Raw genomic sequence first — 15,021 nt, forward strand, 5'->3', positions numbered from 1 at the left:
AATAAAAAAGATTTAACATAAGTGAAAAGACATCAACCCACCTGCATGCAGCCGAGATGCTTGCTTGCAGTTGCCCAGTGAGCATCAACTGCCTCTGTTGACTTGAACAGGGGGATTCCATCAATGTCCAGGCCTGCTGGTCCCCTGAACTCGGCAATGATGGCCTCAATCACCAAAGCAGACTCCTATAACATATACATAAAATTAAATTAATTTCTTGTGAGCTATTTTTGTTGTCATCATTATATTCGTCCAAACAATTGTACCTTTAGTTGTACCAGACATTAAAATGAACAAAAATTGAAGAAAAAAATGGTCTAATATTTTTTTCCATGACTGTATATTCTCAGCTTTGAGTGTTAAATCACATCACAATAATTGGAAAGTGTTGCTACTCCTAATGATCTTGCATTTATTTCCAGTACAGTTGAATCCAAAATTGACAGAAAATAAGCAAGATTGCTTCTTATTCAAAAATTGCATACGTGGATCAATGTCACACTTACCACAACCCCACGGGTGATGCGCCTCACATACGATCTGACCTGGTGAGGCTTGAGGAAGGCTATCATCTCCTCGTCGGAATACCTGCCGTACAGCTCTGCGTTGCCACTCCTGACAGCCTGGACCAGGAGCATCATGTCCGTCTTGTTGTAGGCGAGCACCGCACCCGCCAAGGCACTCATGAACAACCCGTACTTGGCATGGCTCTGTTTGATCACAACAGCATCCCAGCGATGTAGCCAGTGTCGGATGTCCAGTCTGACCACAGCACCCTGCTGTACCCAGTCAGCAAACAGACTCTCCAGAAAGGAGGAACCGCTGTCACTGAAATGATATCAACATTTTGTACATGTGTGTTACATGTTTTTATAACTATAAAATGAATGTGTTTCTTGCAAAAATGTTAAAAGTAATGTTTACTGTTTTGTGCGTCACGCTGATTAATTTTCTTATAGGTTTCAAAGGAATTGTTATTAAACTTACCGACAGCAGTTGTTGTCTGCATAAATGACTTTTGGTGCAGGAGCATTGGCATGTCGAAACCGGGCAATGAGACCTTTCGCCATGCGCGCGTAGCACCCCTCTGACTCAGCTGCCACCACCACTGTCGTCAAGAACTGGCCCCACTCGTTCAGTACACTGGTGACGTACTGCATGGTACCCTGGCCATCACCATATATCTTCTTGAGGACCTAAGAAAAGAAAGGAGCAGAACATTTGTTGCATGGTGTTTATTAACAGTCTGTCTGTTCCATATGATTTTAATAAATGACAAGTACTTTATACATACTTTTCTTGTACCATCAATGCACAGGATTTCTCCAGTCACACTGAGGATCTGGTGTCTGTAGACGGGCATCTTTTCGATCTCCATGATCAGGTGAGCACGCCTCAGGAGACGAGCAGACGGAAGGGGAGACTGGGCAATGGGAGGGGTGTAAGTGCCAGCTGCTCTCACATAGGACAGGATGCCCCCCTGAGATGAAGCAGATCCAGCTGTGTGGGCATCGTACAGCAGAGTCTGGTACAGGTCACGCCGCTCCACGTACCACTCGTCGTGGCCCTGCTGCAGCAGCCTCTGCACCTTGCTCATTGAGACAGCGTTGAGTCGGTCACTGAGCAGGGTGACCACACCTCTGTCCACCGCACGCTTCCCACACAGTATGGCAGGGAACATGCTTCTGATGGCCGGGGCGAGGTTCATCAGAATCTTGGGACTGTGTGCCAGCCACGTGTACTGTTGGGCACTGTGTGCGTCTGCCCCCTCATCTTCACTGTCGTCCGCATCACCGTGCGCCTGGCTCACGGTCTGCCTCATCTTTCGACAATGTGGGCATGTAAGCTTCTCTGTCAACAGGGTGTAGTTGAACTTCATGCCACACACTTGCCTGGCGTAGCTGCCGAAGCCTTTCTTCTCCAGGTACGCTCCTGGCGGTGCGGGGCAGTTGGTGTTGGGGCAGCGGATCAACGCCTTCATCACGCCGACCGGGCGCCAGAAGAAGGCAGGGGTGGTGAAGAAGGAGAGCATGTTGGGCACAGCTCCCTTGACGGCCATAGGAGGTGGGGGCGGGTGGAACTCCATCTTCTCCTTAAAGAGCTTCCTCTCGGAAATCTCTCCCCTCACGTTCTTGTACCTGGACGCCCTCTCGAACAGCCCATAGGTCTCGTTGGTCTTCAGCCACTTGATGTTCGCGGGGGCTATACCAAGGGCTTGGGCGGATTCAGGCGGCTGCTCCCAGAACTTCTGCCAGCCCTCCAGCACGACGCCACCGGGTTCCGAGGTCTGTGGGAGGGACGAGGGCCCTGGCCTGTCGTCCTGGCACACGGAGCTGGCGAGGTCTCCCCAGGTTGTCAGCTGCGTGCTGACCGACGCCTCGGACTCGTCCAGGACACTCTCTGAAGAGGAGAACGCCACAAAAATGTATCAACTGCATTGCTCGAGACACACTGATGAATTTCTCGTGGCACAAACACAAGTCCGAGCAGCTCCACAGCATACTACATAGTAATTTCATGTTCATTTCAGCATAATACTACTATACCTGCAGCAGCCAACAACTCTGCATCGCTGGCGTAGCTGGGGTCCTGCTGAGAGAGGTCGGAGACGGTCGGAGGAGCCCGCTCTTTCTTCATTTGCACTTTCTGCAGAAAAAACAGAACACAACCAGAGAATAATCTCATAAATGAATACTTTTACTAATACTGGTTACTGCTGAACATCGATTACTCAGGTCTAAAAGGTAACTGAGTTTATCTTACCTTCAACCTCCTATCAAGGTGCCATGTGACAGGAGGGAACTCTCTGGCGTACTCAAGCAGTCGCTCCTTCTGCCACTTCAGCAGCTTGTTCTGCTCTCCCTGCTGGCAGTACTGGAACAGCAACCACACCAGCCAGCCGACATCGTTTTCCAGAAGCCACCTGAAGGTCTGACCGGTGTACTTCCCGAACACGATGACCAGCTGACCTTTCCACAGCTCACCCCCGGACCTCTTGGCAGCCGCCTCTGCTGTCTGGGGATCCAGCCATGTAGTGTCAACAGCGGTGCTGGGGGCCTCTGCCACAGACTTTGCTGCCCCTGTACACTGCAGCCTGGCCTCTCCTTGCCGGTACAACACGATGTTGGGGTACTGGTGTTGCTGCTGATGGCTGACCAGCGATGACTTGGTGGTAAAGCTCTTCCTGCAGACATCACAGTCAAAGGTCTCCCTGGCCACGGCATGGATCTTCAGATGCCTGGTCAGGTTGGACTTTTCAGTGAAAGTCTTGTTGCACACGCTGCACCGATGTTTTGGATGATTTTCCATGTTTAATCTGGCACAGTAAAACATGAATAAATGAGTAAAACTAAAAGCAGATCATTTAAATTGATGATTTTCCATGTTTAATCTGACACAGTAAAACATGAATAAATGAGTAAAACTAAAAGCAGATCATTTAAATTGATGATTTTCCATGTTTAATCTGACACAGTAAAACATGAATAAATGAGTAAGACTAAAAGCAGATCATTTAAATTGATGATTTTCCATGTTTAATCTGTCACAGTAAAACATGAATAAATGAGTAAAACTAAAAGCAGATCATTTAAATTGACAATATGTAGCCCTTTAATATACAGAAATTTGCTGTTGGTGGGTGTGATAGCCTAGGACAAAACGCTCGCCAGATAGTTATCTAAATAGCCCTATGTTGTTAGAAATGACTGTTTACCAGGTATGCGGCGCATCCCATGCAACAAGAGATTAACACGGTCGCCAAATTGCTGTATGTTACACTTACTCTCGCATCAACTGTTGTCTAAACAGTCACATTTACCCACATTAACACATATCCACATTAAAAAAGCTTTAAAAGAAATTCCAACAAAAGGTCCGCTTCTTGCTGGGTAACATTAGCCATTTTGCCCGAAGCATAGGCTAACTTTATGCAAGATTTACAGGTTCAGACACTTTAAACTCTTTGTCAACGTCCCGTTATCCGCTTTAGCGAGCTAGCCGCATCTACCTTAGCGGCGAGCCGTAGTTACACATTACACATTAACAAGCCAAATCGCGCAAATGCCAACAGTTACAATTAAGTAATAGCCATGTCAGTTTCTGATTTCCAGACAATCTTTTATCTTTTGACAAAATCGCCACAGCTTCCTACATGCCTAACAAATGTCTAACTAGCAACGGAGGGTGAAGAGAATAAAACTTACATGATTGAAGAGCAGTCGACCATTACAATCAGCGATAGTGGCCGTCAGTGAAGAGGTCATGAATAAATTAGATGACGTTTACCAAACCTCGCTCGATGATTGGTCTGTTGAGCGCTCAGCTCTGCTCAGCAACGCTCAACCATTGGCTGATCGCTGCTCAACTCTGCTCAACAACGCTCAACCATTGGTATTGCTCACCCTGGGATCAGATCAAACTTGGATCAAAGGGAATGGCCCCCTCTTGTGGCGTAGCATACCCAGAAATGTTTCCAAAGGCCTGAACTATTCTAATTCTATCATGGAAACCATATAATTTCTGACAGCTTGCAACCCAAGTTATGATGTGTGAGATATGCTCTTACCTTTTATGCAGCCCATCATTAATAAACTAGGCGTCAGCTAATGGAAGGGATGACTGAAAGTATTTTAAAAATGGGGGAAAGTGAAACATTGCATTGCCATCTTGTTACAGCAAAACAAATATGCAGATTGCAGCCAATAAACATTGACACTCCACAATCATGTTCACTTAAAATGTTACATACTTGCGGCGTCCCGGACTCGAACCCGGCTCGGAGCTCTTTTGCAAGCGGGCAGCCCGGGTTCGAACCCGGCTCGGAGCTCTTTCGCAAGCTGGGTTCGAGCGCGGGTTCGAACCCGGCTCTGAGCGTTTTCCCGCATGTTTTCCCCTTTGTCTCCCCCCTTCACTCTAAATACCTCCTCTATAAAATGCCTTAAAAAAAGTTACATACTGTAAGAAGTCCTGTCAGCTGTTTTCACCATGTAATGTGTTGTCTCTGCATGTTGCAGCAACAGGTTTAACTTTTAGAGACACACAGTTTCAGATGCATAGAGAGCATGTGTAAAATTAGTCCATTCATTGTATTGCAAATATATATATAATATTTATATAGCAAATTGCAGCCGTTTTAAATGCAGTCTATTTTACCCCATTGGTCAAAGTTATTTGATAATAGATTTTTGAAAAGGCTAAAAGCATTTTTTTTTGGGATGTTTGACTCACAATCTGCCTGAATTTATATTCTTGCCCCAACATTTCTTGCAATTTATTCTTCGATACTGATTCAGTATCAGTGTACTGAGATATTTTGTGTTTTATTTTGGTTTCATTTCCACTGAGTGTGCGTCACTAGTCTACAGTAAATGTTTTAAAGGACCAGCCACTGTGGGTGAAAGGGGGGTGCCCCTGGATTTACCACAGTTGCCGTGTGTCCTTTTGCTGTACATTAACTGCACTGGAAGCTGTCCACACAGGTCCAGGAGACATGACAGCTCCAGACAGAGAAAAGCTCTGGCAGGGTGCAAGACCCTCCGAGAGTGTGTGTGTGGCTGAAGGTCATCAACAGGAAGTGGACAGAACCATGTTGGGCAAGTCCATATCAGGTTGAAAACAGCTGTGAGAATCATACATTCATGAAAAAATCATATTCATATAATCAATTGTTTTTGACATTATATACTGCAAAATTTTTTTGATAAATGGGTACAGAAAGATTGTTTTGGATACGGCTGTGTTGTTCTGTTTGGCTCTGCTATCTCTCTTTATAGTGCTCTCTGTTCTGTGTCACCTGGAGCCGAGGGGGAGAGTGGACGGTGGTAATATTACTATATTATGTACAGAAATTGACATATTGATGACACAAGCATAGTGGTGTTGTGTGTTATGTGTATTTCTCGTATCTGTTCTGTCTGTGTCTGCCTCATCTCCTTGGTCATCGAAGGTAAAACCCTTTCCCCATATTAAATGACATTATCCACTCTGAAATGCATGCTTTCCTGCTCTCTAATATTGCTACTATTCATAATTTTGTTTGAGTTGGCCTAATGAATGTTAGGCCAAAAGAGGGAATTGTTAGAATAATTTGAACATTATACTTGTTGAAAATGAAATGTTACTGTCTTCTTCTCTTTTTCCTCTTTGTGATTTTTCTCCCAACTGTCATCACAGGTCACCATGCATGCGTAATTCACTAAATCTTGATAATGTCTATCTCTATGCATTTATATTAATCAGGTAATATGATTTTGATACATTGATTGTGTTTGTGTGTTAATATTGATGTAGAAAACTATGATTACTTTAATTACATATATTCCATTTGCTTAAACTGATTAAGATTCTATAAATCACAAAGAATGACATCCAGATATATTGATGCACAGTTTTTGCTGTGTGTGTGTATGTGCATTTGTGAGTGTGTGTGTGTGTATGTGTGTCTGGAGAGGGGAGACCACAGAAGGCCGAATGAAAATCCCGTGTGAGAATCTCTGTAAGTCATAACAAGGAAAAAATGTTTGTGCTAACAAGTTTGTTAGTAGGTCAGGGCAAGGCCTGGTTTCGGCAGCAAGCAACCAGGTGGCATGACGTGCCGTTGTATGCATTAAAACTGGCGAATGAGCGGATCAAGAAGGCGGAACTTCCTGGAAGAAATCGACCAGCATGTTTTGTAAACAAATGTTAGTATTTTAATGGGTTCCAGGGAGAGGGTCGTGGTTCAGACTTCACGAACTGAAACATGTCTGTTTGTATTCAGGGACATGAGTTAATTTTGAACCCAGAGATCTCTGTAAAGTGCACATTTTTTGACGTATTGTAATAAAACTTTTGTTAAACTGAGAAACTTGGACGTCTCCAGCTCTTCATTTCCCCATCAACGAATGCGCAGAAAAATGGTGAGGTTTTTTCTGTCGGTGACAGATTATCAATTTTCAAGGTTTCCTCATACAATTTTTCTAACAATACTTAACCCTATAAAGCCTGAACCATGAAATAATTGCCAGAAAATTATTTTTTTTTAAAAACCGAGTGCTTATTAACCTGACGAATTTTTAAAAATAAATAAATTGCATATATGAATTCTAATTTGTATCATATTTGATACATCAGGTCTTTTTGTGCAATTTGTTGCTCACAGATTGTTTTTCTTGAACTAACAAAAACATATAAAACCTAACATTTTTAACCTATTAAGACTTTGACTTTTCCTTTTTCCTCATACATGCAAAATACATATTTTTTCCATATAACACAACATCATACATCAGCTGATATTAAGTTTTTTAATGCAGCAATAACTGATCCACTCGTGGAACCTGCATATCATTTTTGCTACATCTGATATTTTTGTGCAATTTGTTGCTCAATTTGTTTATCTTCAACACATGTATACATCAGGTTTTTGATGATGTAGAGGTCTCAAAAATTACTGTATCTAATATGATACACTTGGCTTTATAGGGTTAATATACAGTCATGGGAGAAAATTAGACTACCCTTGTTTTCTTCAATTTCTTGTTAATTTTAATGCCTGGTATAACTCAAGGTACATTTGTTTGGACAAATATAATGATAACAAGAAAAACAGCTCATAAGAGTTTAATTGAAGAGCTGATATCGAGCCATTTTCCATGGTTTTCTGGATAATGATTTGGTTATTATCAAGAAAACCATGGAAAATGGCTCGATATCAGCTCTTCAATTAAACTCTTGTGAGCTATTTTTGTTGTCATTCTATTTGTCAAAACAATTGTACCTTGAGTTATACCAGGCATTAAAATTAACAAGAAATTGAAGTTAAATCGGTGGGCTAATATTTTTTCCCATGACTGTAGTAAGAGGAAATAATAAAAGGCAAACTACGAAGTTGAACCTCGAATAGACAAATTACAATGATGTGCTACAAAATCTTTTATCCACTTTATCCCTTAAAATTATTACCCACTTACTGTAAGTCGCTTTGGACAAAAGCGTCTGCTAAATGACATGTAATGTAATGTAATGTAAAATGTTATTCATAGATTACCAAATATTATTCGCAAAACAAATATGCAAAGGCCAGACAAGTATAAAAACACACAAAAATCTTTTATTTACATTATCACAGGAGACAGGAGATCACAACACACAGGTAAGTAACAGTTATTTTTCTAATTGCTTTTCCTTTTTTCTAAGGCTATATCCACCACACTTTTGAAGTGTTCAAAATTATCATAACAAACATCTTCAAAACCAGAGGTAGTGGATTTCCTAGTTGCCGGGCAATAGGTAAATATCTTCTGGTTGCTTCCAGCTGCTTTGTCCTTTGAAGGTGTGTACCTTTTACGCTGCCCACCACACTGAGGCACTTGGCAAGCCCCACATGGCCGCAAGGACTTGTTGGGCATGAGTTGCTTGGTGGTTGGTGCAGGGGGCTGTGCCACAGGTACAAAGCCCTGACTGCCTGATGGCCCCAGGAGTTTGATGGAGGGAGCTTGTGGCTGTGCAGGAAGAACCAGGAGTAGAGGTGCCGCTGCCGACACAGCGGGTGGAATATGGGCCGACGCAGCAGGCTTTGGCTGAATGGGCCGGTTCGCGGGGTTTGGCGGAATGGGCCGGTTCACAGGGGCCGGTTCTGGCTCTTCAAAAGCTAACCTGGAAATATAAAACAAACGTGATGATGAGTCTTGATATGCCATAAGTGCTTTTTGATTTTCACAGTCTACACAAGTAGTCCTTCCAACAGGAGGAATGAAGTGCTCATTACAACTTACCTCCGCTTCTCACCCTGCCTTTTCCCAGCCAGGTGATGAAGGTGCTGGTACTGCACTTCAGGCCGATCTGGTGGAGGCAAGGATGTTGGCAGCACAGGAGCTTCTGGAAGCGGTGTGTCTGACAACACTTTCTGGTGTGGTGTTACTCTGGGCATTACTGTTGCCCTGTAGTTGGCCTTTTTCTCCTCCCTCGCAATAAAGGTGGAGATGGATTTCGCATTCACATCGGGCAGAGGAATGGCGAGGCCGCACAGGATGGCATCGTCTCTTAGTCGGTCTGCAATCCTTTTATACTGCCCTTTAATAGAAGCCACGACTTTACTGGGGGAGGAGAGTTGACTGCACGGCGGTCGGTTTTTGAGCATCTTGATGAGGAGGTAGAGCAGACGGCTGTCTTCTGTCACCTGTGCCGCCTGAGGGAACCTCATCCAGCCAAACTTTGTTTTCTGAGCTGCTCTGGTCTCGTGGGTGTCAGCCCCAAGACACCGGCCAAACAGGGTGTAGCCCCACCTGGACTCATATTTTTTAACAAATCTGGCGGCGGTCTTGTCGTGCTCGTGAAGAGAGCTGGCGGCGGTGATGATCTTCTGCCTCAGGTCAGCTGGCACTAGGTGGCGGTCGCTGTCGTCTACCAGTTCTAGGAGCAGCAAGGCCAGTGCCTCCACTTCTTCTATTCCTGGCAGATGCAGATGTCCCTGGGTCATGAGCACATCTTGCAGAGCGGGGCTGTCCTCCTCCTCCACCTGTTCTGCCTTGGTGTGGATGGCATGGTTCCTACAGAAGCTATCAATAGGATCCTCCTCTGACTCTGCAGACATGCCAAGACCCTCATCTGCCATCCGTTCATCTTCATCTGTCTCAGCCGACTCCTCAGACTCCTCCTCCTCCTCACGAGACTGCTCTTCCTCAACTGCAAATATGAAATTGCACTTATCACAAATGTGTCTGCGTAACAACCACTTCATTCAATATTATGCATGTGTATTATGCAATATTATGTTTCTTTGCTTCATGGTGTTAAAGGTTAATTTTATACCATGTTTGTTGTCATTGCTAGAATTTGCATGAAAAACTATGGATAAGCAAGTATAACCTTGCTTCATGTGTACTTTTTAAATGTGTGATTAAGTGCTGTACCTTTCTGGACATAGAAATTTTTAGCAGTGAAGCTGGTAGACTGGCACACGGCATACTCCACGCCAAGGAGCTCCTCCTCGTCTGGGTGCTCGTACGCATCAGGGACGGGCAGTGGAGCAGCAAAGTTGGGCTCCAGGACGTGCTCCTTGCCGAACAGAAGCTCAGCCTGCTGATTGATGCGCTGGATCTGCCGCGCGTCCATGCATGACGTCTGCCGACCCTGACCGCCAGCAACCTGGAGTGATGCCATGCGGTTGTTCCACTGCACAGCAAAGGCCATCAGGTATGCCTGAAACACATGACCATTTTGACTGGTATTGTATAGGCTTGGAAGTGATGACTAAAGCTGTGAAATAAAATGCATCATTGAAACTACGCTATATTGAAGTGTTTATTTTCAATTACTCACTTGGAATGGCATAATCCCACATCTCTGTGAAGGTATGGCATTGTAAAGGTGTGCGTGCAACCCCTCAAAAGAGTTACTGCCTCTCCGGCACCTGTACTTGTTGAGACGAACACCATTCAGCACCACAACCTTCACAGACACATACAGCTGTATGCCAGGGGGATCCTGTAAAACACAACAAATTCAAGTTCCTTATTTAAACTGGTGTCCACAAGTGTGAGTGGTTTTATAATAACACATGATAAGTGAAAAGACGGGAGATGGGAGAATGATATAGGGAAAATATTTGATGATAATGCTTGGTTAAATATTTGTAATAACATTCATTTCCCCTTCACTAGCAATAAAATCAAAGAAGCAAATTTCAAATTTATCTACAAAACCTACTTAACCCCTTCAAAAATGCACAAAATATCAAAAGACATCACAGCTGTGTGTCAAAGATGTAATAAGGCCGAAGGGACGTTCACACATATGTTTTGGGATTGTAGCCTGTTAAAAAACTTCTGGGGCTCAATCCATTCATTTATTGAAGTAGTCTTAGATAGACAGTTTGAACCTACCAGTAGTCTATATCTACTTAATGATACAAAGGCCTTAGTCCTAGATCAGTCTAAAAGAAGAATATTCATTTTGATTACTTATTTTGCAAAGAAATGTATACTTTTATTTTGGAAGAATGCATTACCACCATCTTTTAAGACTTTTGTGGACCAAATATCTTCTTTCTTGCCTTTAGAGAAAATGACTTTGGAGAAATATAACAAAGGCTATCTGTTTGATGAGCTCTGGTGCCCTATAATTTCTGGTTTGATAAATTTGAACAGGTAGATTCTAAGCCTTGACATGAGGCTGGTATTCCACATTAAAATAAATAAATAATTAAATAATAATAATAATAATAATAATAATAATAATAAATCTTATGTTGGTTGTTAATTATATGTACATATTGAGATTGAAAGCAATGCCCTCCACATTTCTTTTTCTTTTTTTCTCTTTGTTTTCTTTATAACTTAGCCCTACTTTTTATGTTCTCAATGGGTGTGTGTGTGTAGGTGTGTATGTGTGTATGTGTGTGCATGTGCGTGTCGGTGGGTGTGCGCGTGAGTGTGTGTGTGTGTGTGTGTGTATGTATAGATATATGAATGTATTTTCTGTTCTACTTAATTTCTTTTTCGATTTTTTTATTATTGGTAATATTATTTCTAATTTGTTATATGTATTGGATTATCCCTGTGTGTGTGTGTGTGTGTGTGTGTGTGTGGGGGGGGGGGGGTATGGGGAAATAATCGAAAAGGACTTGTAAACTATACAAACAAAAGTCAAAGAAAATGTGTTTGAATGTCCTTTGAAATAAAAAAGATTTAACATAAGTGAAAAGACATCAACCCACCTGCATGCAGCCGAGATGCTTGCTTGCAGTTGCCCAGTGAGCATCAACTGCCTCTGTTGACTTGAACAGGGGGATTCCATCAATGTCCAGGCCTGCTGGTCCCCTGAACTCGGCAATGATGGCCTCAATCACCAAAGCAGACTCCTATAACATATACATAAAATTAAATTAATTTCTTGTGAGCTATTTTTGTTGTCATCATTATATTCGTCCAAACAATTGTACCTTTAGTTGTACCAGACATTAAAATGAACAAAAATTGAAGAAAAAAATGGTCTAATATTTTTTTCCATGACTGTATATTCTCAGCTTTGAGTGTTAAATCACATCACAATAATTGGAAAGTGTTACTACTCCTAATGATCTTGCATTTATTTCCAGTACAGTTGAATCCAAAATTGACAGAAAATAAGCAAGATTGCTTCTTATTCAAAAATTGCATACGTGGATCAATGTCACACTTACCACAACCCCACGGGTGATGCGCCTCACATACGATCTGACCTGGTGAGGCTTGAGGAAGGCTATCATCTCCTCGTCGGAATACCTGCCGTACAGCTCTGCGTTGCCACTCCTGACAGCCTGGACCAGGAGCATCATGTCCGTCTTGTTGTAGGCGAGCACCGCACCCGCCAAGGCACTCATGAACAACCCGTACTTGGCATGGCTCTGTTTGATCACAACAGCATCCCAGCGATGTAGCCAGTGTCGGATGTCCAGTCTGACCACAGCACCCTGCTGTACCCAGTCAGCAAACAGACTCTCCAGAAAGGAGGAACCGCTGTCACTGAAATGATATCAACATTTTGTACATGTGTGTTACATGTTTTTATAACTATAAAATGAATGTGTTTCTTGCAAAAATGTTATAAGTAATGTTTACTGTTTTGTACGTCACGCTGATTAATTTTCTTATAGGTTTCAAAGGAATTGTTATTAAACTTACCGACAGCAGTTGTTGTCTGCATAAATGACTTTTGGTGCAGGAGCATTGGCACGTCGAAACCGGGCAATGAGACCTTTCGCCATGCGCACGTAGCACCCCTCTGACTCAGCTGCCACCACCACTGTCGTCAAGAACTGGCCCCACTCGTTCAGTACACTGGTGACGTACTGCATGGTACCCTGGCCATCACCATATATCTTCTTGAGGACCTAAGAAAAGAAAGGAGCAGAACATTTGTTGCATGGTGTTTATTAACAGTCTGTCTGTTCCATATGATTTTAATAAATGACAAGTACTTTATACATACTTTTCTTGTACCATCAATGCACAGGATTTCTCCAGTCACACTGAGGATCTGGTGTCTGTAGACGGGCATCTTTTCGATCTCCATGATCAGGTGAGCACGCCTCAGGAGACGAGCAGACGGAAGGGGAGACTGGGCAATGGGAGGGGTGTAAGTGCCAGCTGCTCTCACATAGGACAGGATGCCCCCCTGAGATGAAGCAGATCCAGCTGTGTGGGCATCGTACAGCAGAGTCTGGTACAGGTCACGCCGCTCCACGTACCACTCGTCGTGGCCCTGCTGTAGCAGCCTCTGCACCTTGCTCATTGAGACAGCGTTGAGTCGGTCACTGAGCAGGGTGACCACACCTCTGTCCACAGCACGCTTCCCACACAGTATGGCAGGGAACATGCTTCTGATGGCCGGGGCGAGGTTCATCAGAATCTTGGGACTGTGTGCCAGCCACGTGTACTGTTGGGCACTGTGTGCGTCTGCCCCCTCATCTTCACTGTCGTCCGCATCACCGTGCGCCTGGCTCACGGTCTGCCTCATCTTTCGACAATGTGGGCATGTAAGCTTCTCTGTCAACAGGGTGTAGTTGAACTTCATGCCACACACTTGCCTGGCGTAGCTGCCGAAGCCTTTCTTCTCCAGGTACGCTCCTGGCGGTGCGGGGCAGTTGGTGTTGGGGCAGCGGATCAACGCCTTCATCACGCCGACCGGGCGCCAGAAGAAGGCAGGGGTGGTGAAGAAGGAGAGCATGTTGGGCACAGCTCCCTTGACGGCCATAGGAGGTGGGGGCGGGTGGAACTCCATCTTCTCCTTCAAGAGCTTCCTCTCGGAAATCTCTCCCCTGACGTTCTTGTACCTGGACGCCCTCTCGAACAGCCCGTAGGTCTCGTTGGTCTTCAGCCACTTGATGTTCGCGGGGGCTATACCAAGGGCTTGGGCGGATTGAGGCGGCTGCTCCCAGAACTTCTGCCAGCCCTCCAGCACGACGCCACCGGGTTCCGAGGTCTGTCGGAGGGACGAGGGCCCTGGCCTGTCGTCCTGGCACACGGAGCTGGCGAGGTCTCCCCAGGTTGTCAGCTGCGTGCTGACCGACGCCTCGGACTCGTCCAGGACACTCTCTGAAGAGGAGAACGGCACAAAAATGTATCAACTGCATTGCTCGATACACACTGATGAATTTCTCGTGGCACAAACACAAGTCCGAGCAGCTCCACAGCATACTACATAGTAATTTCATGTTCATTTCAGCATAAGACTACTATACCTGCAGCAGCCAACAACTCTGCATCGCTGGCGTAGCTGGGGTCCTGCTGAGAGAGGTCGGAGATGGTCGGAGGAGCCCGCTCTTTCTTCATTTGCACTTTCTGCAGAAAAAACAGAACACAACCAGAGAATAATCTCATAAATGAATACTTTTACTAATACTGGTTACTGCTGAACATCGATTACTCAGGTCTAAAAGGTAACTGAGTTTATCTTACCTTCAACCTCCTATCAAGGTGCCATGTGACAGGAGGGAACTCTCTGGCGTACTCAAGCAGTCGCTCCTTCTGCCACTTCAGCAGCTTGTTCTGCTCTCCCTGCTGGCAGTACTGGAACAGCAACCACACCAGCCAGCCGACATCGTTTTCCAGAAGCCACCTGAAGGTCTGACCGGTGTACTTCCCGAACACGATGACCAGCTGACCTTTCCACAGCTCACCCCCGGACCTCTTGGCAGCCGCCTCTGCTGTCTGGGGATCCAGCCATGTAGTGTCAACAGCGGTGCTGGGGGCCTCTGCCACAGACTTTGCTGCCCCTGTACACTGCAGCCTGGCCTCTCCTTGCCGGTACAACACGATGTTGGGGTACTGGTGTTGCTGCTGATGGCTGACCAGCGATGACTTGGTGGTAAAGCTCTTCCTGCAGACATCACAGTCAAAGGTCTCCCTGGTCACGGCATGGATCTTCAGATGCCTCGTCAGGTTGGACTTTTCAGTGAAAGTCTTGTTGCACACGCTGCACCGATGTTTTGGATGATTTTCCATGTTTAATCTGTCACAGTAAAACATGAATAAATGAGTAAAACTAAAAGCAGATCAT

General features: G+C 44.6%; 1 protein-coding gene across 1 annotated transcript; it reads right to left on the minus strand.

Moving 5' to 3' along the window:
• Positions 1-32: 32 nt before the first annotated feature.
• LOC131979302 (uncharacterized) lies at positions 33-12,727 on the minus strand. Its single transcript, XM_059343247.1, has 13 exons — positions 12,645-12,727; positions 12,164-12,485; positions 11,699-11,842; positions 10,303-10,467; positions 9,894-10,182; positions 8,757-9,666; positions 8,323-8,637; positions 2,764-3,316; positions 2,547-2,646; positions 1,295-2,400; positions 988-1,196; positions 507-828; positions 33-185 (listed from the first exon to the last, which is right to left on the minus strand). Exons 1-13 carry the CDS (start codon positions 12,725-12,727, stop codon positions 33-35), a joined length of 4,671 nt encoding a protein of 1,556 aa, XP_059199230.1.
• Positions 12,728-15,021: the final 2,294 nt, after the last annotated feature.

This window comes from Centropristis striata, chromosome 10 (assembly GCF_030273125.1).
Source record: "Centropristis striata isolate RG_2023a ecotype Rhode Island chromosome 10, C.striata_1.0, whole genome shotgun sequence".
Lineage (NCBI taxonomy): Eukaryota > Metazoa > Chordata > Actinopteri > Perciformes > Serranidae > Centropristis > Centropristis striata.

Excerpts from the sequence above, each read along its gene's own strand:
- LOC131979302 (XM_059343247.1), bottom strand. The coding sequence starts at position 12,727 with ATGGCGAAAGGTCTCATTGCCCGGTTTCGACGTGCCAATGCTCCTGCA. Across the intron at positions 3,317-8,322 it reads TGTGGTGGGCAGCGTAAAAG|ATTAAACATGGAAAATCATC; the intron begins GTACACACCTTC and ends TTACTGTGCCAG. Across the intron at positions 2,647-2,763 it reads ACCTTGATAGGAGGTTGAAG|AAAGTGCAAATGAAGAAAGA; the intron begins GTAAGATAAACT and ends TTTTTTCTGCAG.